Here is a 25,547-nt window from a genome sequence, read left to right as displayed (position 1 = left end):
TTTTCAGATCTAGCTCTGCTTATTATAATCACAATCTTGTTCACATGTTGTAACCTCATGAATCTATTCCTGTTACTGATCATGACATAGATCATTCATTACCTGTTGCGTACAGGATGTCAAGCTAGATAAGCTTATCATGTTTTCTAGCTATAAAATAAAGTGAATTCTCTTTATGCTTTAGATGATTTTTTCTAAAGTTAATAAGCAAGGTTTCCCTTTAAATTTTGGTATCAGAATGGCTTGCAGTATATCTCTTATCTTTCTATTTAAACTTACAAAAGAAACGTAGTAGTATTTGCTCTCCTGCAGGTTTGAAAAGTATTATTCAAAGAAACTGCACTTTCTTCTCAGGCTGTCAGTTCAGTTTTCAATTTATGATTTTTCTGCATAATGATTGTATATTTCCATGTAAAAAAATTCCATCTAAATAGTGTAATTAATGCTGCTGACTTTTAGTAGTAGAGGTATTTGCATATCTAGTACTTTTAAACTACAGTATATATTGCTTGCCTGCCTATTTGTATGTGGCCCATCTAGCTTTCTATAAATGCATATATATATTTTTTAAAGATTTTCTGAATTTTCTGGGCAAACTCTGAGATTATACAAGCTATCAGATAATTCTTCAAGCTCAATATGAGTGAGCAGTGCATTGCAGCGGCAAAGAAGGCCAACAGGATTCTGGGTTGCATCAGCAAGGGCATCACCAGCAGAGATAAAGAAGTCATTATCCCACTGTACTCAGTGCTTGTCAGGCCACACCTGGAATACTGTGTGGAGTTTTGGTCCCCGCTATACAAAAAAGATGTGGACAGGCTGAAGAGGGTCTAGAGAAGGACCACAAAGATGATCAAAGGCCTGGGAAGCCTGCTGCATGAGGAAAGGCTGAGAGAGTTGGGTTTGTTCAGCTTGAGAAGAGAAGGCTTAGGGGAGACCTTATCGCCATATTCCAGTATTTAAAGGGTGGCTACAAAGAAGATGGAGACTCCCTTTTTACAAGGAGTCACATGGCAAAGACAAGGGATAAGGGGTACAAGTTACTCCTGGGGAGATTCTGATTGGACACAAGAGGAAAATTCTTTACAATGAGAACAATCAGCCACTGCAGTAATCTCCCCAGGAAGTGGTGGATTCCCCATTTAAGATTTAGCTGGACAGGGTGCTGGGCCATCTTGTCTAGACTCTGCTTTTGCTGGAAAGGTTGGACCAGATGATGCTTGAGGTCCCTTCCAACCTGGTGTTCTATGATTCTATGAATTCTAGGGCCAATGATTTCATGTGCCTCTGACCTTCACCCCTCACCTCAGTGAAATAATTCAGATCAAAATGTGCCAAGGTATTGGGGATATTTGAAGTGCCAAAACAGTGAGGCATGGTTAGTAGAAAGCATGCATTTTACTGCTCTACATGTTTTAAAACAGTATAGAGGAAAAAACATTTTTAAGAGTTGAGCTCAATACTAGACCTAAAGGTGGAACTCAAGGCTGAGATCTCCAAACTTGCAGCCATTCTGTCAGGCTAGACTTCTTTTTCTAATGAAAGCCCTTGTTGCTGGGGCTGAAGCTCTGAGCCGTTAGGTTTTACCTGCTGCTGATTTTACTTTGCATGTTCTTAGGAGGCGACCTCTTCTGTGGAAAGTACATTTTGTGGCTCTGAAATTAATTTGAATACCAGCTAATGCTACAAATGTTTGGTCTGAATTTGGATTGGTGACTAGAAGCTCTAACGGATGTGTACCTGCCTTTTGACTTGTGAAAAGTGTGAAAACTGATGGAGTTTAGATGGAAAGATGAATTTTCATGGCCAGTCAGTATGGTCAGCTGTGAGTTTGTCCTTGTCAGGTAGGATAGGAGAGAACAAGGACCTGTTTGAAAACAAACCAGCTATGCTATTGGCAGGGTAGGGAAAGCCTCTGATGACTTTGGTTCCTGGTTTTTGGGTCTTTTTCCCCTGGACGTGTTACGTTGTATTTAATAGATGTTTTTGCTTGTTCTAGTTGTAGCAAATTTGAAAGCAGCATATAAGGGATTTCATGATTATGAAACCTTAGTACAAGAATTTCTAACTAAATATGACAAGTAAATGATAGGAGAAAAGGAGTGAACAGAACTGTTCTGTATAAAACATTGTCAAAAATTGTTTCAATAGCATTGGTGACAGTTCACACTAATTCAGAACTCAGTTTACTGCTTTGTTTTGAGGTAACTCTTCAAATCTACCTGTTGAAGCTACTGAAGCTGATCATTAGACTTGGTTTGTTTTGCATGTGTTATTTCAGAAACAGAGCTATGCCGTTTTAGGTTTGTGTCAGTTTTTTTAACGGCTTCTCACACATCAGCATTGTTTTGTCAGTTAAATGCTGTGCAGGGAGAGGGAGGTAAGAGGTCCATAAAGCCTTCAAGCCTCAAAATAAACAAAAGCAAAACTTGAATTTGATAAGGCTGCTATATTTGCCTGTTTAATAGGGACTCTTTAAGTAACTTTCATTTTGGCACTGTAGTGAGGGGGGGAGCAATGCCAGTGCTGTGAGGGTTGCAGCCGGTGGAGCAGGCTGTGGTGACCAGGGTGGCTCTGTCTCTTTCTTCCTCTGTGACAGGGAGGTGGAAGAGTCCTTCTTCAGCAAAAATTGTTCATGTCCCCCAACACCCAATCTGTTGGTTGGTAACTCTGCGAGCAGAACATGTTTCTAGGCCTGTTGGGACAGAAAGCTGCTGGAAGCTGCTGGTCTTTCCAGCCTTCCGTGCCTCCTTCAGGAAAGAAATATCCCTGGTCTGGGTTGTCAGGGAGGGTTCCCAGGCGGGCAGCTACGCCTGTGAGGAGGGAGCAGGACATGCCAGGCCGAGCAGGGAAGAGGTTAGATTGGGCTGGCGCTTGGGCTCTGGGGCTGGGTCCTTCCCTGTGGGGGGAGGAGTACTGTCTCCTCCCTCTTTCAACTTTTGAAGCAACTATAAGGAAAGAATGGAGGGTATATTACCTCAGGAAAGGCTGAGAGAAGGGGCAGTTTCGCTTGCCCTGCCATTTAAGCCTCTTTGCTGCGGTGCCAAGGCCGTGGCTTAAGATGGGTGTGGGGAGGGGACAGCTAGCCAGAGGAACCGCTGTGTCGTGCTGCTGCTCACCTCCTTTCCCCGTTACTGCGATGGCACTATTTGTGGATCTGTGCTTTGAAACAGGATAAGGAAGTGATCTGATCAAGCTCTGCAAAAATAGATTATTCTAAAATGGTAACTAATTCATTTTAAAATGCTGTCCCATGAGCACTGTGTTGGCAGTGTTGTGGGGGCGATGTACTGATGCTGTGAAGATGGGAATGAGCACCTGGGGCAGAAACTTCTGAAGCTGTTGCTGGCGTGGAAGACTTCATGTAGTTTCACAGGCAAAGTTGGCTTAAATTCTTGCTGTGCCCTTGCTCGCTTCTTCAGGGTTAGATGTTAACATTGGCGTATTGTCAGATGCATCAGTGCAGCTGTTTGTGGATCTGTGCTGTATTTAAATCAGTGAAATGTTGTGGTTTAAATAAAAAAAAAACCCCAAAACTTACAAAGTAACTTCTAAAATACCTGTAAAGGTTTGTTTTGCTGGTGGTGGGCTTTTTGCCCCGCCCCCAGCTGCCAGCATAGTTGCAGAGATGGCTGTTTGTGGGATGGGTGGGAGCCAGTCTCCAAGGGTAGCAGACGGAAATCCTTTAAAGACTTTGCTGCTGATAATGTATAATGTGCTATTTTCTCATGGTGCTTACTGGCATCCATTCTTCCTGTAGCATATATGCTGAGCTCTACTCAGTTCGTTCAAGCTGCCATCACAGTTGTCCACCACTGCTGATTGGTGTTGTCTTTACTTGATGCTTGTTTCTTCAGAAACTTCTTTTGCTGAGCATTTGTCAATCAAAAATCACACCAGTATTCTACATACTGTGTTTAGTCCCTTCTCTTCAAAAGCAGATAAAGGAAAGCAGGGAGCAATTTAATCTTATTTTGGTTTTTTGGGTGGGTTTTGTTTGGTTGGTTGGTTTTGGGGGGGTTTTTTGCTGCTAGTAGCTGTTGGGTCAGATCTGGTTTGCCCCAGGCTTAAGAGAGTGCGGGACATCAAGGTTTGAGCATTAAAATCCAGTGCTTGACTGGTTTTGGTGATAGCCAAGTAAACTTACAAGGTTAGTTATGTTTCAACTTAGATTTGGATATGTTTCAATTTGGTGCTCTTAGATTTGGAGGCAAGCAGGAAGTAAGTTGCTGGAGGTGCCACCTGAGGTTGCAGAGACAAGTATGGCTCTTTCTCACCTGGTCAGTATGAAGATAAGCAAGCAGCAAGAGCTTAAAGTCTTATACCAAACTGACATATAGATGTTTGTTTGCTGTGATATGTTTTTGAAAAGCTATAATGCACATTCTGAAATACTTTCCCATGACCACGTTAGGTTGTTGCTTGCAATGACAGTCTGCTTAATTGTCTTTCAACTTTATGCTTGTATCATACAACCGTAACTAAAGTGCACCCTGTATTAGAATAATACGGGTTTGACTGTAAAATGAATGTACGTTTTGTGTAACAGAAGAGTTGCAGGGAGGGTCTTAGAAGACCTATAGTCAGAAAATCATTAACAAAGGAAGGAAATAAGAATCTATGGCATTTCTCTGGCGGATATTGAATAAAGACAGTGGACAGAAATTATGAGAAGATTTAAAACAACGTTTTTTATTTCCAGAGTTTTTAGATTATTTTTTTTTTTGCATTGAAAAATCAAAGAATCAAACTTTTAACCTAAATTTACGTGCTCTAATGCTTGTCTCTATTTGCTTTGTAAAAATGGTAGGAAATGGGAAGCCAAGCCACGAGGAAAAAAGTTGAAATCAAGGATTATGTTTTTAAAGATGTAGTACTGTAAAGCTGACTTTATATTAGGTTATTAACATCTTTATATTAGGTTATTAACATTAGGTGTTGAAAAATAAAACAGGCTTTGATACAGTACTCCCATGTGTTTCTAAAATAATTTATATCTGTATGAAAGTCCTGGTGGAGTCACTGTTTTTCCAGGTTGGCCCATCCAGCCTATCACCACAGATGATACTGGTGCAGGAACTACCAAGGAAGTGGTTTTGTGACCACCAATGCTGGATCAGATTATCTCCTAATGTAACTTTGATTAGCAGGCAAACTATCACATTTCTTAATAAGAGTACACAATATATCATTTGCGCTGACTTAATGCCTGCTGTGGGAGGAAAGACAATAACTACTTGGCATAAAGCCTTCCAATACAATCAACCTGTCAAATCTAAACTGTATTTACTGTCTTGTCAAACCATGACCTCAGAGCAGATATTGGAACAATGACTCAACTCTGTAAATTGTGCCCTGTTTTATTTACAGAGGACAATGATATGGAATTATTACCTATTAAAAACAGTTTACTGAGCATGTACAGTTAGATTTATTTTTCATTTCTCTTGAAATCAAAGCTTTATTTTTTTGACAATAAATTTGCTTGGGGTGGGAGAGAAGTTGCAACAACTTTCTTTTGGAGACTCTTCTGATTCATAAAATATGGTAATCACATTAACAGTCACTGCAGACATTTTAATGCAAAATTCATCTATCCATGTGAGAGTTGTTTTTCATTTAATGGCATTGCTTGGGACATGGAATTCAAAGAGATATCACTTTCTTCCTTTGTATAAGTAGGAAAATGAAGTATCTTTTAAATACACATCCTTAATATTTTATGAAGAACCTATTCAGTTGGGCAGAATCAAATTGTTTTAATAAGCTTCCCTCTCCTACTTCATTAATTCTTAGCTAGTGCATCCTTCATAAATTCTTGAGATTGAGGTGAATGTATTAAGCTATGCAACTTGTTCTTTAAACTAAATTCTACAGCTTGCAATTTGTATTTTTTTTTTTTTAATTTGCTGTAAGATCATTATATGCTTTTTATGTAAAGTTCCAGAAGACTTTTGACTAAGTATTTAGAGTAAGAATTTCGTTTTTCTTTTCCCCCGGTATTGCTCTTCTGAATAGATTGTTAGGAAAAGGTAGATTGATTGCATTAATTGAAAATTATAAGCAAAATAAGTAATTAATCGATTTACTAGATGTATTTCCAGATACATTACTTCTGCTTTAGTTAGAAGTATTTAATCACTGTTATTAAGGTAGTTTGATGGCGAATGGACAGCTTGACTGCTGATTTACACTGTCCACTCTCCTTGTTTCTTGGCATGAGACTAGTAGTACTATTTGGTTCATGTTTCTCACTCAGCCAGTACGGGGTATCAAAGTGGGACAACGGGCTGGCTTAATGTGGTAGTACATATCCTGAATTGCCTCTGCTTTTCATCAAAATGCTGCATTTTGCTGGTTCTCACTCAAAAGGCAGTCACATTTGTGCCAGTTATTTCATACCCTTTTAATCATAACTTTTTAAATGTGGGTTTTCTTCTTAGGGGAAGTCTTTGTAAAAGGCAAATAAAACATTCAGTTTGGTTTGCTCATGTTCTGTTTCCTCTTTCTTTGCAAATTACTGTTGAAACCATTGCTCAATTCAGCCTAATGTGGAAGAGGAGAAGGGATCTCAGAGATGAAGACGTTTTTGTTTAGTGTAAATTGGCGGCTGAAGCAGGACGACACTGAAGTTAGTGCCCATACTGGGAGGAAAAATACAGAAGTCAGCTAGTAAGGGGTCTGTTTTGCAGCATCTGGCCAGTTGCTGTGGATATAGCTTCATCATACCTGTGGGATGTGCGATCTTTTGCCTAGTCAAGGGGCCATAAAACATAGGGAGTTATCTTGGTGGAGGGAGAGGGACACATCATGAAAGCAACCTTTTAGCTTTGCTGCTCACAGAACTTTTCATGTTAAACTTTGTAATGAGTAAGCTTAGAAATAACATGTCGTTTGTCAGGCAGACAAAGACCAATGCTGGGGAAGAAGGGAATAAGCCTTAATAAATGCTCAAGATTAATTATTGTATCACATACATGATCTATTAATAGGAGAGAAGAAAAGAAATAAATGCAACATATTAATGACTTCCACGCTCAGTGGGAATAATCAAGTTGTCAGCTCAAAGTAGTGAGTATGTTGTTTTTATCGGTGTGCTGCATAGAGAACCAGAGATTGGTGCTAAATTTAAATCAAAAAGTAGGAAAATTTGAATTTTAATGCTTGATTAAGCTGGTTGTTTATCTAGCCCATTAAAATGTCATAGATATCTTGCATTAGCTTTGTTAGAAATGGTGAATCAAACCATGTAATGGCTGTCTGGGACGTAATCTAGGCTTAAAGAACCAGGCAAGAAGAAAATTGTAATAGTTGAGTTTTGCCCTGAACCCATGAAATTGGGTCATTGTTTAACTATATTTAAGTAACTGTGGTTATTTACATTCATATAATTATTTACAACTGTGAAGCTTTAAAAATTGTTTAATGAATAGATCCTGATAAAAGCAGTCTATCCTGTTGTCTTTTTCTGAGTGGTGGTCATGTTGCCTTTTTTAAATTGGGATAATGAATTGAATAACCTTAGGTATCCTAGATATCTCCCTTTAAGGGTTTTTGTTTGTTTATTTGTTTCCTTGTTTTACAACATGATGATTATGAAATCCAAAATTAAATTAGCATTTCTTTTCTACTCCCTCACCTTTTTAATTATGGAGAGCCAGGGTTTATTTGTAGTGCTGGGAAGCTCTAGTCTTCAACCAGAACACTGTGATACCGGGTGCTGCACAGCTGCGAAAGGATTTCAAGGGAGGACGAGAAGGTTATGCTTGATGCAGTAGTCCAGGCTCTCTCTGCAGGGGATGCAGAGAGAGAGGTGAAATGATCAAAATAACAGGCTGGTTCTTTGCAGCACCATGCTGAACTAATGCATGCAGTGAGCTATGCTTTTTCAGCCTCACAGTAATTAAAACAAAAGAGGATATTAGCTTGGATGAGTTTTGGCTGTATGGATGGATAGGACATATTTCTAATCACATGCAGAAAAATTTGGCAGGTCTTGTGCATAGTCTTGCCAAAGTCTCTGAGAACCCAGAGAAAACTAAACGAAAAATACTGTCTAAGTTTACAGTCAGAAATAAAGTAGGTATTAGGAATAGCCTTGCAGGTCAGGTCAAGAACTCTGTTTTTGCCACGTTGAATTTTGGCTGAATGCTGTGTCCAAGAAACAGCTAAAATTGGAATTGAAGACAGTTCTCAGGTGGGGGGACAAACCTGTGAGTCATCAGCACAGAGATAGATGGTGGTTGAATTTGTGTTGGCAGGTGCTGGATCTCTGAGCATAAAGGAGAAGAGGACAGGGAAAAAAAGGTCAGGGATGGAGGTGTACAAAGCTCCTACAGCAACTCAGAAGAAAAAAATTATCTGAGGACTGTTAAATGAGCAGCTAGAAGAAAACTAGAGGAAGAGAAGCATTTGTAGAATTCTGTATTTTTGCTTTTGACTTCCACTGCATTATAAAATATTAAATCTAAGGCTAGAACAAGTTCAACTACTCAGAATTTTGCATGTTTTTTCACTCTTTTAAAAAAGAACTTAGTCATTTTTAAAAGAGAACTGGTATGACACAGGCTGTGTTGTACTGTTAAACAAATGGAATAAGCGACAGTGCCATTTTGGTACGGCATTATGGTATCAGGATTTTACCAGGGCATGATTGATAATTTGTAGTATCAAAGATGTAATATTGCATGACATGCACAAGCGATTTCTATTTTAAAAAATTCCAGATAAAGTATTTTTTTATGCTCCAGTTCCTCTGTTTTCTTCTCTCTGAAGCTAAGTCAAAACCAGTTTAGTTTCACGGCTTGCCTGCACAATCTGTGATAGATTTTGGGTTTGTATTTCTCTAAAGCATACGTACAGAAAGGCTGCAAAGTTCCTGAGAAGGGATAACTAAGCATTTTCTTTTCTTCGTGTCCAAAATCTGAAGGTTGTCAGATAAAAGGGAGACTTCGGGGTTTTTTTTAGGGTATGTTTTAGAATACCCTAATTGTTTAAGAATACAGGGGAGATAGACAGTTTTAAGGTACTGGTTTAGCAGGAGCTTCAAGGAGAGTTTCAGATTAGGTGGCGCTGACCTACCTGTAACATTTGTTTTAAGAAAATGGGTTCTTGGTCTGAGGGCTCTACCTTTGTCCACTGACTTTTGTCTCCTGAGGAGAAGGGACACAAGATTTACCAGGAGAATTTAATCTGACCTATTCTTGTAAATTGTCTCCTCCCTGTTAGCTGTGTAGGACTGTGTGGGGGCATGAGCTGTATTTGATGACTCAGGCCAGAATATCCTCCTACCTCCTCATCACTATGTTGCTGCTGGTGAGCTGAGAGTCTCTCTGGAGATCGGGGAGGCTGTGGGACGGCTGGGGGTGTACTGGAGTCCTTTGGGAACTGGATTTTAGAATTCCTTGGGGAAGACGGGGTAGTTTGGTTGAACATGGCAATGTCAGCTTTGCCAGAGCATGGGCTTCATGAAAAGTTTTATTTTTTTACTTTATTTTGGAAAAATCAGACTGCTACACTTGCAGAAAGCTGAAAACTGCAGTGCAGGAACTGAGGGCGGGTAGGAGAATGCTGGTAGGCAGTACCTGTGTGATTGTTGGAGAGGACATCATAGGGGCTGTTATTAGGGCACAGGAAAAGAGACTGAAGAACATGAGTACTGGAAAGTTGTAGAGACATTGCTCTTAGTAAAACACTTTTTTGTTTGTTTGTTTTTTAGTTTAAGCAGTATGTTTTTGACAGCAATAGTGAAGAACTGGAAGACTGATTAATTAACATACTAAAATGGAGTATTTACCAGTGGAGGTAAGACATTCTTTGAATGTACTGCTGTTTTGTTTCTTAGCATTGTCTTGCAGTTCCCGGCACCAGTAGCCAGATTAACGGCACTGTTATGCAAGTATTTCTCTGAGAACAAAGGTGGTTTGGGAGGTTTCTGTCTGTCTGACCTCCGTCTGTCTTTTCATTTCACTTTCAGGTGCTCTGATGCAGCTGCTGTAAAGTATCACTAAAATGGTTGATTTAGAAAAAAACAGAATCAAGAAACATTTTTTCCTGATGTCCTGTGATCCATTTTGTGTTGTGGCCTCAGAATAGATTAGTTTGGATAACTAAAGAAGTGGTGAGCAAGTGGGGGGACAGCATGGACTGGCCAGGATATGTAGGAGATTTTCCAACTTGGGAAATAAATAAACCCCCAGAAGTGTGAAGAAAAGTAAAGTCTTGGCCCTCAGTATAGGATCAAGTGGCTTTAACTGACATTTTAACTATTGGAGATGTTTCAGTCTCTGTGCTTTAATATTTTTGAATATTGACATGCTGTTTTGATTGTAAGTGTTAAGTACCTACCAGAAGTTATGAAACACTGTTCTAACCTGTGTATTAGAATATCCTTCTCATTTATTATCAGATCTTCTGATTCATGTTTATTTGCTGCATTAACCTCTGTTGCTCATCTGTAGAGAGCTCCTACTGAAGGATTCTTCTGCTTCTTACAGGCAGACAGAATAAACATGCAGTTCAATAGCTTAGTTTCTGAATGCTAATTATATGCTTTAAAATACAACAATAAACTCTTAAGTATTAAAATGAGTTGTGGACGTTTAATGTCATTGAAGTTAGTGAAGTTGAGCTGTAAATTTGAATGGAATTATACAAACAAATACTTCTACATGAGTTTAAATTTTTTCATTGGCTTTTGTATGATTAGCGTACAAAAATTAAAGACATTGTCCAAGTTTGTGTTTCTCCTTTAAAATATTTAATCACCGCATAACACTTCCTATTATATAGTTCAAAGAACGCTGTTTTCTTTTGCACTGGTATGAAAGACTTTGACAGAAGAGTAGTGATTTGGTTTATGTCAGCCCAGAGCAATGAATGTTCCCCTTCACCCAGCTTAAGGTGCATGTGGAATAAGCTGATGCTTGCCAGAGAAAAAGCCATCCTCAAAGGTCAGCTGATAGACTGCAATCCCAGGTACCTGCGGTGGCATGCAGCATTGCTTTCTGGATGCACCATTTTGTGAACTGTGGCTCAATATTACTGGTTTTGCAGTTGATACTGGAGCAAGGCATGGGTGCCACTTTCCCAAACACCATTGGTGATTGAGCAAGGACTGTGTTAGTGGGTTAAAACACATGGTGCTGTGTCGTGCAGGCCTGAGATTGCTGGACCCTGTGTTTGATCTGCAGAGATTGCCAGCCCAGGCAATTTTTAGTGGGTTGGCTGGGGATGCTAAATCAGCTCAACAGCGGAGGGAGGGAGCGGCCCCAGCTAGAGCCATGTTAGTCACAATAGAAATACCGCAAGTTCACTGGACAGGCCTTCTGGCAGTAATGCAAGATGTGGCTCTCCTAGCTTTTTTTGTTGAATTAACTAATTCATAAAATGGACCTTCAAACTTGTTTAACTGGACTAGTTCTGGATTGTTCTGAATTTTCTTACTGGGAACTTGAGGGACGCTGAAGCATTTGGCAGTCACTTCTTGGCCCAACAACTCCTGCAGGAACAGTTTTCCCTCCTCTTAGTGGAGGCAAACTGTTCAGGGACATAGTGCCACTCATGCTGGGTTGTGAGAGGTGTGTGATGTCTTCCTCCCTTGAAAATGTAGTTTCACCAGAATGCAAGCTGGATGAGACTGCCCCATGGCATCCTTTGTCTAAGTCCTTTCACTTTTTCCCAAGTGTTTTAAAGTGGGCTCCTTTCTGAGGTATGAGACAGCTTCATCACATGTTTTATGCACAGCCCACAAGGTTTGTTGCCCAGCATCCAAGGGTCATGGTGGCTCTAGGATCTCTGTATATCTGCTCAGTGGCAGGTCAGGTTCCATTTGCAGAAGACAGCTTGCGTTTTGGCAGGTGGTGCACATGTGATAATGCAGTATGGCAACCCCAGAAAATTAGAGTGCAGAACTTCTTGATTCTAGCTTTAAAGACCCCTACACAATCCTACAGACAAAGCAGTGGATGAGCAAATTGTTGCAAAGCCCCTGTAGGTTATCAGTGACAGTCCTAATGCTGCATAGTGTAGCATAACTTGTGGCATCATTCAGTTAATCTGTTAAAGTCCCTTCATTGAAATTCTAATAATCACAGGATTTTTAGACAAGCCAAGTTAATAGCGTCATCTAGATTCTGTAGCTTTGATCTTGCAGTAAGAGGCCTTGATCTGAATTCTTCATATTGTCATAACTCAGCTTCAGAAGCAAAATTCCTCTTACCTTGTCCCTGTTACTTCAGTAACATACTGTTTCTGTGTTTTTGTAAAGTGCACGCAGAGTTCTTGTATTGGCTGTTAAACCAAGGTCAGAATTAACTTGTTTATAGTTAAAAATCTAGACCTGTGCTGTGGTGCTTGAAGTGTTCCAGCTCCTCTAGAGTGAGTGCAGAAAGGTAAATCTTATCTTGAGTCATATGCCAAGATAATTTAGTTGGTAGGCTAGAAGTAGCTCCTAAAGGTAACTTTGCTTTCAGGTGACTGATACCTGCTGTGGTGATGACTGGTTTTTGCCAGCTAGTCCGTTTCAGTCTCAGCAGTACTGTCTGCTGCTTCACAGACACCCAAATGCATGTTCAAAATTTTAGAAACAAAAACCATAATCCATTCAAACTTCGGCCAGGCTAGTGTTTTTATGTTTACTGCTTCTGCATTAGACCCAGAAGGTGGACTAAGGTACATGAAGGATAGTCTGGTTTAGGTTTTTGGTTTGTTTATTCTTTGCAGGAACTGGGAAGCTTGAAAACAAGTGTTTGCAGAAATTGTAGTCTATTTTGTTAATCTATTTTAATAATCTAGTTGGTCATGTTGAAGGAAAAACAGCAGAACTTGGTAAAGCCTGTAGGATTTTAATTTAGGTATCAGCAGTTGTGAATTAGCAGGAAGGTGCCAGTCTGTGGTTGCGAAGAAGACAGTAAGAATGAATGCTTTACTACTAAAAAAGATTGACTAAAAACAGGCATGTTGCGCTCCTTAACTCCTGCCTTCCCTCTAGACTCTGTCCGTCTGAAGTCCTCTGTGACCTTATCAAGCACTTTCTCGGCACTGTTTGGCCACACTGTAATTCAGCTGTCCTTGTCCTCATGTCAGAGTTGAGGCACTGCTGCCTGCACGGTCATTCTGCTTCAACAAGGGCTGGAAGCAGACCATGCTCTTTTTCTCCTTGTCAGCAGTATTTTTCCCTCTCCAGCCAAGTACCAGAGCAGAGCTGCAGTACGTAGGTATCAGTAAGTGCCAGGATTGTATTATGCTGATGGTGTGTTGTGATACTTCTCTGATAACATTTGATTCCTTCACAACAAAGATAGAAGTTACTGTGGGCAGGATTTGGTACATCCTATATTCTTGTCTACCCCAAGGCCTGTATATTTAAGGAAGCTTTGCAAAATTGTGTATAATGTCCTTTTTGAGGACCAAATAGGCATTACCCCCAGCTTGTGTTCTAAAACGTTTGTTTTCTGTTTGTTTTCAGTAACTAAGGTGCTGACAAGTTTTGACTTCTTCATCCTCATAAACATGAGTGAAGTTCAGGCTATGGTAGAATTCTCCGTGGAGCTCCACAAATTCTTCAATGTGGATTTGTTTCAAAGAGGGTAGGTAGTGCGTTCTTTCAAACTTTACTGTGGTGGATGGTTGGCGTTGGAAGGACCTTAATGGGTATTATCATGTAGCATTGCTTCATGTGTTACTGACTATTTTTATAGTGACTTGAAAATTTTTTATTCTTTATTGGAAAGGCATATACTTTCTAGGAATTAAAATTAAATACTCAAATAGTTTGACCTAAAGTTGTAATAAAATATTTTTTGTCTAATTGGAGAAGAGGGAAGCTCTGTAGATTTGAAGGGTAGATTATATTCTTATGCAGGCCTTTACCCTTTCATATCTTAATTTCTGTAATCCCTTTTGTTTGAAATATGATAGGTGTTTCTCTTGAATCTTTTAAAAATGTTGCTGCCCTAATTAACTTATTCATTTATCAATTTGTCAACGGAGAACTTCACCAGCTTCTCCCCTCCTCACACTGTGCTGTGCCTCCACAGTTACAGAAGACTCTATACTGCCTCATTAGAGCATCCTCACTTCCTCTCACTCCACGTGGTCTCTGTAGAAGGCTCTTTCACATTCCTTTAATTTGATATTACCTGATTGTCCCCAGATTACTTTCTAAGGTCCTCCTTTTCCATGGCTACATAGGAAATAATCCTTTTTAGCTTATTTTCAAGTTATTAAAGCTTACTGGTTGTCTTGCATTGTGGTACGTTGCCCTTCTGTCAATCTTCTAAGAGACTACAGTAAAAATACATGTCAGTGTTGTAGTTCTTACGATGTTTGTTTTAGATAAATCTGGTTGAGGCTGTGCCAGTGTTCGCAGACAGGGAACAATATATATCAGTGTTGATTTATGATAGCTCCTTTTTCCAAAACATTGTAGAATAACCTTCCTTAAAAACATTTTAGTAATAAGAAAATACGTTCTTGCATTTGACCTTGTCGTAATTGGAGGCAATTTGGGGGAATTACTGTTTTTGGTAGGGTTGGGGTTGGTTGGTTTGTTTGTTGGTTGGCTTTTTTTTGATGGGGTGATTTGATGAAGGTAAGGTAATGGGGAAATTTCGTTACTTTCGGATGCACGTAGTTCCTTCACCTTGTATTAACCCCCTGAGGTGGGTATTTTGGGAAAGAGTGATATAAAAGAAAGGTAAGATTGGGAAGGAGCTCAGGAGAAAGAGACATAAAATACTGTTATAAAACATATCTCAGCTAACTAGCCTCTATCTTTGCCATGTTATTGTTATTTTTCATGTATATTTTATGAAAGCTAGCTTTTCTCTAAATTTGACCTGAAGCTGCTACTGACAGAAGCAATTACCCATTATGCTTGCTACCATTTGCCATCAAAGTTTATGCAACAAACTGTCTATGTCCCCTTTTTAAGGAAAATTGCAATTCCACTCTTGATTGGAAGAGGAGGATTAAGGAAGGCTTAAGAGGTCTGGGAGAACACTGAGAATATTCTAATTACTTCAACAAAAAAGCACAGTCTGTTGAACTGTAGCCTTTTTTAATCTCTGAAATCGGTGGGGAAGGAGAGGGTAGAATATGGCAGCATGTTAATACTAATAGAGAAGAGCCTGAAGAGAAGAAAGTCTTTTGTTTGTATTAACCTTACAATTCAAATGATTCCTCAGAAAGGTAGTTGAGAAGCAAAACACAGCAGTATAATTACTAGTGCTCTACTTGGCATGTTTCTTTTTAGCTTATTCTTTAAAAAGCAGTAAATTCACAGGGCAAGTTCAGAGAGGTGGAATGCTGACATAATGGGAAAAGTGACATGAGTAGATACTGCCTCTCTGATTTTAAGCTGAACCTTTAACTGTGGGCACATTCCCTTAGAAAGCAATGTTGGAAAGGAGGGGGAGCTTCCAGAATAATTCGAAAGACTGAGTAATGTGACTACTGCAATAATTTCTGTCAGTTTGGGTAAGTTCTAGTATTTTTCTAGGGAACTGTCTTTGTATTTGTTGAAGATAGGATGTAATATTTACATTGCCAGAGGAGCTCTTGTATGATGGATTGAATCAACAGAAAAGCAAATCTTTAGTTTCACTGTTAGCTTCCTGGTTTTGAGCTACTGCTGTATTTAGCATGGTTTCTCTCACCAAAAGTGAGGTATAGAATTGATTGTATTCTGGGTTTGGGTTTGTGTGCCTTCAAGCCTACCCAGCTTAGCATGCCTGTCTCCTGGTGTTTGAAGCATGATGACCTGAGTTGTGTAAAATAAAATGTCAACTATTGCAAGTAATCACATCAAGCTGATCAAGCTCCTTCTTAAAACTTAGTTTTTTACCCAAACTGTTTGGTTGGAGAGTGAGTCCAGATTGTCACTCTTTTGATTATTGGACACGTCATAATTTCCAGCCTAAATTTCCTTCTGATCAGTTTTCAGTTGTTTTTCTTAACGCCTTTGTCCTGTGCTTTGAATGACTTACTAGTCTGAGTGTTCATCATGATGTATTTTTAAATGTCAGTCTTTCATCTCTTTTACTAAATATGAACTGAATCAGTATGGTCATTTGAATTTGTGGCACATTCCCCACCCCCCTTTCTGTAGAGTCCCCATATCCCAATATCCAATCAAAATTGTTATTATCTCTTCCTGGTTTTATAACTGTTTGAAGAAATCTGCCAGCTATTGCGTCCAACTGTAGCAAGCTTTCTTGGATCTGTATCTGTAGTGACAATATTGCCAGAAGCACTTATGACTGTGTTTAAACTAACAATTAATTTGGTACTTTAGGAATGAATTACTAGAAGCAGTGTTGACGACATCCCTCTACCTATGTGGTTCCAGGGTTACTTTGGACTAGATTTAATCTTGTCCTATGGACCAGATGTTTTGCATTGTGAGTGTATCTTGAAGTTGTTCATACCAGTAATTGGTTCAGAACTTTTTTGTCCCAGACCTTTTTGAAGTGCATTTTGTGACATGTAGATCAGAGCCTGGCGTTTAGGTTTCTTCAGGAGATGTCTAGGTTATATATGTGGAAAGCTCTCAGTGAACTGAACCAGCATGCAGCGAACTGGGATCATTGGGGAAAGTGCCCCAAAACCACTCTGCTGATTAAACCAATCAGTAGTGCAGACTCAGCCAAAATTTCTCATAGTATTTCACTCGAGATCAGATTTACCTGAAGGGTCCTCTAACGAACTCACTGTTACAACCATGTTATTCTCCTAACTGACCCTTTAAAGCAGACTCTTTATTTTCTGTACTTTTAGATATTATTTGAAGTGGAGGAGAAATACACAGAGCAGACTGTAATACATGAAACTTGTCTGTATGTGTGTCTCCCTGCTCCTTATCTGGTTCAAGAAAGGCTGTTCCTATGTCTGTGGTGATTCTGGTGGTTAGCATCTTCTGAAAGTTGTCCTGTAGCTGTAAGTTGCAGAAGTATGTAGTATAGTTAAATAATAATTAAGTAGCATCCTTAGCTAATACAGCTATTCATTATATTTTCTTACAACTCTGTGCCACTTGCTTAAAACCCAGCTTGCTCCAGGTAGCTCTGTTGGTTTATTTTAATCTGTTGTTACATTCAAATAAGGCTTCACATAATTTTCCTTTTTGAACCAGTGGGATGTGATGATTAGAATTTTTGCCCAAACAGTGATTGATATGTGAGTTTGTATGACAAAATGAATAAAAGAAATGCAGTTGTTTGGGACCTGTGAAAATGATGGTCTGAGATAGCAAGGCTTCAAGCTATTTTGTCATCATAAAAGCTCCAGTACGATTTGGGCTGTGTAGTGCTGACCTTTATAAATACAAAGGGAGATATAACATAGCTTGAGTGAGATGTGGGCTGCAGAAGTGGAGAATGAATTGAGTGGAAAACTGGTTGGATGATTGGGCTCAGAGTTGTTGTCAGGGATGCAAAGTCCAACTTGCAGCTGATGACTAATGGCATCCCTTGTAGATTGATACTGGGTCAGTAGTTCAGTGTTTTGATTAAGAACCTAGACAGAGTGCCTTCTCAGCAAGTTTTTGAATGATAACAGATTGCAGGGAATGGTTAGATACCCTGGAGAACAAAGCTGCTCTTTGGAGTTATCTAGCCAAACTGGAGAAGTGGGCTGTTAGGAATCTCATCAAGTTAAGGGCAAATACAAAGTCCCCCAGATGGGGCTGCATGTCAGTGCAGGCTGGGGGCCAGCTGGTTAGACAGAACCTTTGCAAAAAAAGCACCTGAGGGTCCTGGTGGACAACAGGTTAAACATGAGCCAGCAGGGTGTTGTGGTAGAAGGCGGCCAGTTGCATACCAAGCTGTAGTAGCCAGAGTGTAGGAGCAGACATAGTCTGGAAAAGCAAGGTCTCCATCCTTCCTGTGTTATGCTGCCTGACTCCTACCAGCAGCTTAGCAGTGCTGTCAGGCTGTGTATTTCCCACTTACTCAGTTTTCAAACCAGGATACTCGTCTTTCCATACTGATTTTCTTCTTTGAAAAATTTGCAAAATAGGTGCTCAATACATTTATATTTTTTGCAAAAATATTGTCTTGTACACTTGAGAACTATGAGAGATACAGGGTTTCTCTGTGATAAGAGTTACTGACCAGAGTCTGGGATTTCTGGACATGTATGATCAGTTTAATGTTACTTTCAGTGCTGGAGATGGGGAAAAGGTGGTTTGTTTTTTTTTTTTTTTCTGTTTGGCCAGTATCTTTGGACAAAAGCTGTTTCCTGAAATCATTTTTTTGACACACTGACAAATACTGCATCTGTGTCACTGTGCTTCCCTGTTTATGTTTCCATTCAGATGTTGTCTCTTATTTCTGTAAGTCCTTTAGCATAAGGACTCTTCTCTGTTTGCACAACAGACAGCTAGTTAATTTATTACGTTTATTACTGAAAGCCCTATTCTGCCTACTTACAATAATCATTAATAACCTTTTAAAACTTTGTCAACAAGCTTGTTCCAGGGAACTGACATGACAGTCAGTTTCAGATGTAGAACAGATGACAATGTTCTCTTGAAACATTTTCAAATGCACTTAGAGCTTTGCATGTTTGTTTTTTCTAGTGGTGATGATATCAGCTCTAGATGGACAGTTAGAATATATGATGTCCTGGTAATGTGATTTTGACCTATCTTTTCCTGATGTTTAAAAGTTTGTGTGGGTAGGAGGTTGGGGGACACCAGTGGCAATTTTAGCACTGTTCATAACAGAAGTTCGGGGTGTTTACTTATAACATTTCTGCTCTACCTCCCGCCACTGCCTCCTGATGAATATGAATGGTATTTACAATGCTGTTCTTCAAAAGACCTTGTTACTGTAAGAGCAAGTTATCTCTTACTGATTTTTCTGCTGCAGACTGGATTCTTCCCCTCCACATTTACATGTGTGTTTTGTATGTGTCAGCATCCTCAACTGAGATATAAATGTACTGAACATTTCTGAATTCAAATAACTTGTTATTGAAAGTGCCACAGTATTTTGTAGTGCTGTTTATGTTGTGATGTTCCACCACTGACCAGGTGATGAATCCTGATGTCTAACTTGGAATAGTTATGCCTTTCCTGTGGGTAGCAAGAGAAGTTTCCTAGTAACCCTCAGTTATGAAAAGATGAGGTTTTCATCTGTGAAATGGCAAATATAATGAGCTAAAGAAACTTAGCTGATGGTTTGTAGTTTGGTGTAGCACACACATTGCTGCAAGATCTGTTTTGAAAACAACTTTAGTCTATGTTTTCCCTCTCTCTGTGCATTCTCATAATCCCAATGTTAAATTCTTACTTTGTCACTAATCATTAGTTATTTTGTCATTGCATGCACACACAACTGGCTGAAGCTGGGTTTAGACAGTTTTCAATACTAATACCTCTATATGTGTGCTTTGTCTGTTTTTTTTCAGTAGCAGTTTTGTTTGTGAAGTAGAATATCAGCTGTTTCATTATGGATTTCAAAAACAGAACTTGGTTAATTTAGCTAAGTATAAAGTTAAGTAGGCTATGAACGATGCAAGTAAAATAAAGTATTAACAGTAGCTCTTTATTATAGCTGCAGGTTTACATTTGTGCTGGATGTGTTTAGTTATCGGACTTTGTTTTCAGTTAAAAGATTCTTGCAAAAGCATATCAAGAGTTTACATTAGTAATATAAGTCTACCACACTTTTTAAAGTGTTTTTCCTTTATAAATACTGGTTAACAGATGGAAGAAGAGTACTAAATATCTTCCACAAAAGAGACTTCAGTGGATTCTAACATAAAACACATTTTTGGAGGTGTATCGTATATGAAATAAGGTTATTGGTAAGATTTCAGTAGCACTAAGTTGCTTGTGAAACTAAGTCCCACTGAACGTCAAAGGAATTTAAGCTTCAGAGACTACTGGAAATTTAGCCTTACAGTATTCTTCTGTTCCGTAGATTTATGTTTTTTCCATGTGCAGATACTTACTGATGTGTCTGAGCAGCATTGACATTTTATATTTCCATGTGTGTGGTTGTGTAATGTGGCATAAAAGAAAATACACTGAATCAGAGTATGAATTTTAATGAATCTTACTATGATTACACAGTAATTTCATGAGAAATAATGCAGTATATGAAAAGTTGTATTTTTTTCTGGATCCAGTGAGTTGTCTACATTAGTTTTATAATCTATTAACAGGAAATTAAAATCTGAAGAGTACACTTTTAGTAGGACCACTTTTATTTCTCCTGGCTACATCAGGAGTGAAAAGGCTTTGTACTTAAATAAAGAAGTGGCCTCTGCTAATATTTTGTGTTGTTAGCATATGATCAAATAACAAACTCTTAATGGACAAGGAACATTCAGACTCACCTGTTTGGATTTCTTTTTAATTCATACAGCCTAGTCATACTTATGTTTTCAAACTACGATTCTGTATGACATAGCTTTCTGGAAATAAGTGTTGTGAATTACATTCTGACATGTAGCTTATCTTCTGAAGTATTGTACTGTGATCTTTACATAATGTAATACGGTCTTTACAAAGGGAGAAGAAAGCTGTCAAATTTGTCTGATGCTTGCAAGATGAGCTCTGTTCTTCAGCTTACGGTTTTACAATAATACAAATAGCAGTAGTACAGGTTTAAGATTTGGAGGGCTGGGCTTTAAATTCAAGGGAATGGTGTGTCTAGGAAAAACAATGCAAATACTTTTCTTTTGGTTTTATTTTTATTTTTTAAAAGTGGATCAGTTTCTGATTCTAGTTCAACAGTGGATGCACACTCAGAGGTCCAGCTTGCTCTGAGGCAAGAATGGGTAAGACTGGGAATGAGCAGTGGGAAAGTCGTATCTTAAGTTGGTATTGCTTCAGAAGTTAATATCATCAAATATCCCATTAACCCTTCTGATGGAAGATGTCTGAGACAGAAATGACATGGTCTGGTCCCAAAGAGCATTAACAGTTTGATGTACCTTTGAGTTAGCTGAGAAATTAAGGCTTTTGAAGTATACTCTGCCTTGGCTATGTGAATGGAACTGAAGACATAGGGAAGTTGTACTGCTTGTCTTCAGATATCTGTATTAGGAGACTTCTAGCCACACAAGGAAGCTTATCTAGGGGTCACCTAGAGCTGTTGTAAATTGGGCTTCTCCTCTGACACCTAGAGAATCCACCCCCCCTCCCCATGTTCATTCCTGGAAGAGTAGCCTCCAATTTAAGAAACTAAATCAGATCCTGAACCTACCTGGTTTAGGTATGTATTCTGATGTGTAAAGATGACGGTACAGGTGCTTATTTCTTCAATTATTATTCACAGAGGTATAGCTAACAGTTAGTAATTGTAGTTGTCCTGGAGGTATGTTTTATAAAAACTTTGGTGTGTTGGGTTTTTCCTGCATACCCCCCATATTGGTTCAAAAAAATAACCTTAAATTTTGTCAAATGCTGATGGGTAGTCATTGCATATTCTAGACTACTCAGATACTGAGTACAAACTTCAGATCACCTGAATTTTGTTCAGATTTTAGCTCTTAGACCCATGTAGTACTTTTGGAAATTTTAAACATCATAACTTTTGCAATCAAAATTGTTATTTTGCAATTTGAAAATATTTTGTCAACTCAGAATTAAAGCTGTCTAATGGCATCCCATACCCTTCAGGCATTGAATCTAGCAAAATTCTGTTTTTTTTAACAACAAAAATGTAAAGAGCTCAGATGCATACTTAGGACATCTTGTCTTGCTGGAGCCTGACAGCACTGAGATAGGTGCAGCTATTTTGTGTGCAAGCAAAGTTATATGTAATTCTGATATGGCTTATGTCATTTGTCCTCCTCTGAGGACTGTATTTTGGGGGGTTTATGTAATTCCTTCTGTCTTGATGCAATCAAAGATGTGTCTTGTGTATGTAAGACCAGGTACCATTCACATTGCAAAGTAAAGATTGTATATGAGCATGCCTTGCCGTAAAGACTGTCAGAAGAAACATGATCAGTGAGTTTAGTGAGGGAGTGACAGTGTAAGACAGTATTGAGTATAAAAGGATTTTCTCTGGAGAAGGCCCATTTCTTTATCTGTAGAACAGTATACCTGGCTTCTGTCTGTAATATGATGGTAGAATGGGAGTAGGTGTTGAAGACATCAGAACAATGGTTTTTTGAATATGCACCTTCTCTTTGTAAATCAGTTTTTCTGAGTTCAGTGTTCTGGAATGGCATGTGACAGCAGTAGCAGTTTTAACTTTGCATTAAATACATGTTTAGTCATTAAAATTGCTAATTTTGAGACTCTTTAATGGGTTAGCACTCTTTTCTGCAGAAACGTGTAGCTTCTGCATAGGCTTACAGTTCAGACCTGTCCCTGTGTGGTGGTAGCAAAAACCAGAGACAGATCCATCATTCCTAAGAGTTCTTCCCTATTTATGTGTGTTTGGTTAATACACATAATAGTTACAGCAGAAAGGTGATTATGTTAGTTCTTTAGGTTAGTTTGCCATCCGTAGCTACCTGAAGGAAGGGAGAGAGAAAGATGCTCATTTTGTGTTCCAAAGTCTTCACTGTCTTGTGGTATGACAGAAGTTCCTGGTATGGTGTCTTTTTGTGTCTCTTCTGCTGTACATACATCTAATCATACCTTTATGTATACCTGCATCTATAATCACAAACAGCAGTTTACTGGGTCATCACACGCTTCAGAGAGCATATAGCTTTATCTGAATATGGAACCAGGTGTAGTCCCACCACCAAACTCAGACTTGCTGCCTCCGCTTCAGTCAAGTGCTCTCTCCAAAATACCTTCCTCTTTCACTCCTTAAACTTCCTGCCAGTTACTGTACTCCATATAAAGTAACTTCTCAGATGTTGGGACTTTTTAACCTTATTTCACCCCCCCTCCACTTGTTCTTCCTTTCCCATATTCTGTCTCAGTTGGCAGGGAAAAGAAGCTCAAGACACCTCCAAAGACTTAGCGGCCCTCCAGACTGGACCATCATGTTCATGTTTATCCATAAATAACTGCATTTGTTTCTTCACAAAGTTTTAAAATTGCTTTTAAAATGTGTGTTTCTCCAAAAAGATGATGATTACAGTACACTAAGTGATCAAGACTTCTGCTGCTACTCATTGTGTATTTTCATGTGTTTTTAATGCAAGAAGTAACTTCCAGACTATCAGAGGTGATCAGACTGGGGGGAAAAACAAAGGTATTTTTCACCTGTGCCAGTTTCTGTGATATGGATGGTTGTGTAACTGCCTGAGCACTGGTTTTGGTGGAGGGAGAGGATGAGAAAATGCACCCAGCATGGCTCACTGTTAGCACCATGAACCCGAATCTGTTGTGAAACAGCATTCTCATCTATGAATTTGTAGTTGGCTTGAGCCAGTACAACTATATGTATCTGCCAAAAGGTGTGATACGAGCCAGTACAACTATATGTATCTGCCAAAAGGTGTGATACGCATGGTCTTCTGTTTTGTTTGTTCTTGCAGTCATGCAGTTCTGTGGTCAATAAAAAAACTTGCTTTTGTCAGCAGTGTAGTTAGAGGGTGGGTTAAGCTGGCAGGAACACTTGGCTAAGGGTGTAGATGTTACAGGTAGGGAGATCTATGAGAGCAGCTGACTGAACAGGATGGTCCTGCTTCTAGTGCTTCCTGTGTGCCTGCAGTAATGCTCTTTCAGCTTTCAGTTGGTCAGCTCAAAGTGGTAAGCCAGCAGAAAAATAAAAAATCACAGAATGTGATTCTGGTCTTGCCAATTTATCTCCCTGGCACGCATCAGAATCAGATATTGTCAGTGCTAGTGCAACAGAGTATACACACAGGAGGAATGGGGTCCCTAACTCTGTCATCAACAAGCTTTTGGATTGGTTTAACTGTAATGTTGGACGACATCCTGAGAGAAATGTCTGTAAGAGTTCCAACCTCCATGTTAGGAAGACATCTCTTGAACTGGAGAGGCCATTATGTCACTATGATCTGCTGAGTGAGAGCAGCCCAGAGATTAGTATGTTTTGAAAGAAAACCTCTGTTTGAACTTCTGCATTCATCGCAGTTGGCATCCCTGCCCGTAGGATACAGAATTATGACAGACGTCAGGTATGTCAATTCTGATTTCCCTAAGCTCTCATGTAGAGATACAGAGCTTGCCCAGCAATGCCAGTTTGCAGTTTCCACTGCCTTTTCTGCTGGCCGCTTTGTGCCACTGCACTGCACTGCCCTGTCGGCTGTGCTGGCTGAGCTGCTGTAGCAGCCCGCTCTAAATTGAGCTGCTGAATCAGTCCAGTTTGCAGAACTGCTCTGCAAGTAGTGCATTGGTGTAACTGAGGAAGGGGGCAATGTATTGCAGCAAAGGAGCAGGATTGAGTGCCTGGGAGGACAGTGCAGAAGAAAAGGGGAAGAACTCCTTAAACTTGATTTCTTGCAAAAATCCTTGTATTATAAAAGTATAGTCTCATTTTCAAGATGTTATTCTTGTTATTTCCTTATTATGAGGAGGGGCAGGATTTCCCAGATACCAGTTTGCATCAGTGACAAAGAGAAGGACTTGGACAACTGATATTTGCTGGGGAAAGGGCTCTGATCGCCCCCAGAATGCCAAGTCCCTTTCTGTAGGTCAGCTCTGGAAGATGGAAGGAGGAGATGATAGAAAGGTGAGTTTGCAGACATCCGGAGCAACAGAGACTCCCAGCTTCCAGCTCCCCAAGGAGAACTTGGATTTTTCTTCAGTGGGCTTTGCAGATCCCAGTTTACAGGGAGCCGTGGTGGGAGATCAGCCTCATAAGGGGAACACAAGGATTCAGATACCCATGCCCATGGAAAGATAGAGGCTCCTCAGTGCATGCATACAGTAAATCATACTATCACTTTGATGATCATCTCTGCATTTCAATCGTATTCCTGTAGTTAGTGCTGCTTCTATGGAATTTTTCCGTTTACCGCATCATGCTGTTCAGTCCTTCTCAATTTTCATCTCGTAGTATTCTTGCATGCCTTCCCTTCAGCAATTTGTTTCCTACCTTTCCTGAATACATTCCTGCATGCAATTTATTTCAAATTGTTTTGGATACTGTTGAAAGTTTTCTGCAATGTTTATTACAGTTTCCTGAAAACAGAAGCCTTTGACAAAATGTAGACTTCAGAAAAATAATTTTTTTTGTTTTGTTTGCTTAATTTCTTAGACTTGTTGAACAGGTTCAGTGAGTACTGCATGTCTTCAGGGCATCCAGCTTGTGGAACCTGGCAGGAGAAAAAGGGGTTTGGATACTTAGTGTGTTTGTGCCCATGTAATTTGTTTAGTTTATTTAAACTGGCATCAGAAGGTTAACTCTTGGGAGTTTCGATTTTTAACTTTGTTTTACTAAGGGTATATTTGCTGCCATGTACTAGATGGGGTACCATAGGAGACCAGAGATATTTTTGCCATAGGAGGTGGCTCTACCGTGGCAAAAATAAACAGTCTATTCAAGAACAGCAACTTTTTCCTTTTCATGAAGGGGTAAGAAGTGGAGTGTTTTGGAGTCTCTTGCTTTCAAATCTTGAATGCTCACCTTACTCCTTGACATCTGTGAGCTTTCAGG

At 39.4% G+C, this 25,547-nt stretch overlaps 1 protein-coding gene across 11 annotated transcripts in view; it reads left to right on the top strand.

Moving 5' to 3' along the window:
* Positions 1-25,547, top strand: part of FAM135A (family with sequence similarity 135 member A) — a 94,401-nt gene that overhangs the window by 5,437 nt on the left and 63,417 nt on the right. For 5 of the 11 annotated variants that reach the window (XR_012622644.1, XR_012622645.1, XM_074819795.1 and 2 more), the window contains one exon: positions 13,469-13,589. Coding sequence is in view for 9 of the 11 variants with exons in the window: in XM_074819795.1 (XP_074675896.1) it covers positions 13,469-13,589 (121 nt within the window). In the remaining 2 variants the exon portion in view is untranslated. Of the gene's footprint in view, positions 1-7,052; positions 7,072-9,228; positions 9,316-9,718; positions 9,805-13,468; positions 13,590-25,547 lie in introns of those variants that run through there. The other 6 variants (XM_074819799.1, XM_074819797.1, XM_074819798.1 and 3 more) reach the window with 4 other exon arrangements.

This window comes from Strix aluco, chromosome 3 (assembly GCF_031877795.1).
Source record: "Strix aluco isolate bStrAlu1 chromosome 3, bStrAlu1.hap1, whole genome shotgun sequence".
Taxonomy (NCBI): Eukaryota; Metazoa; Chordata; class Aves; order Strigiformes; family Strigidae; genus Strix; species Strix aluco.
This window is presented reverse-complemented; position numbering and strand designations above follow the sequence as displayed.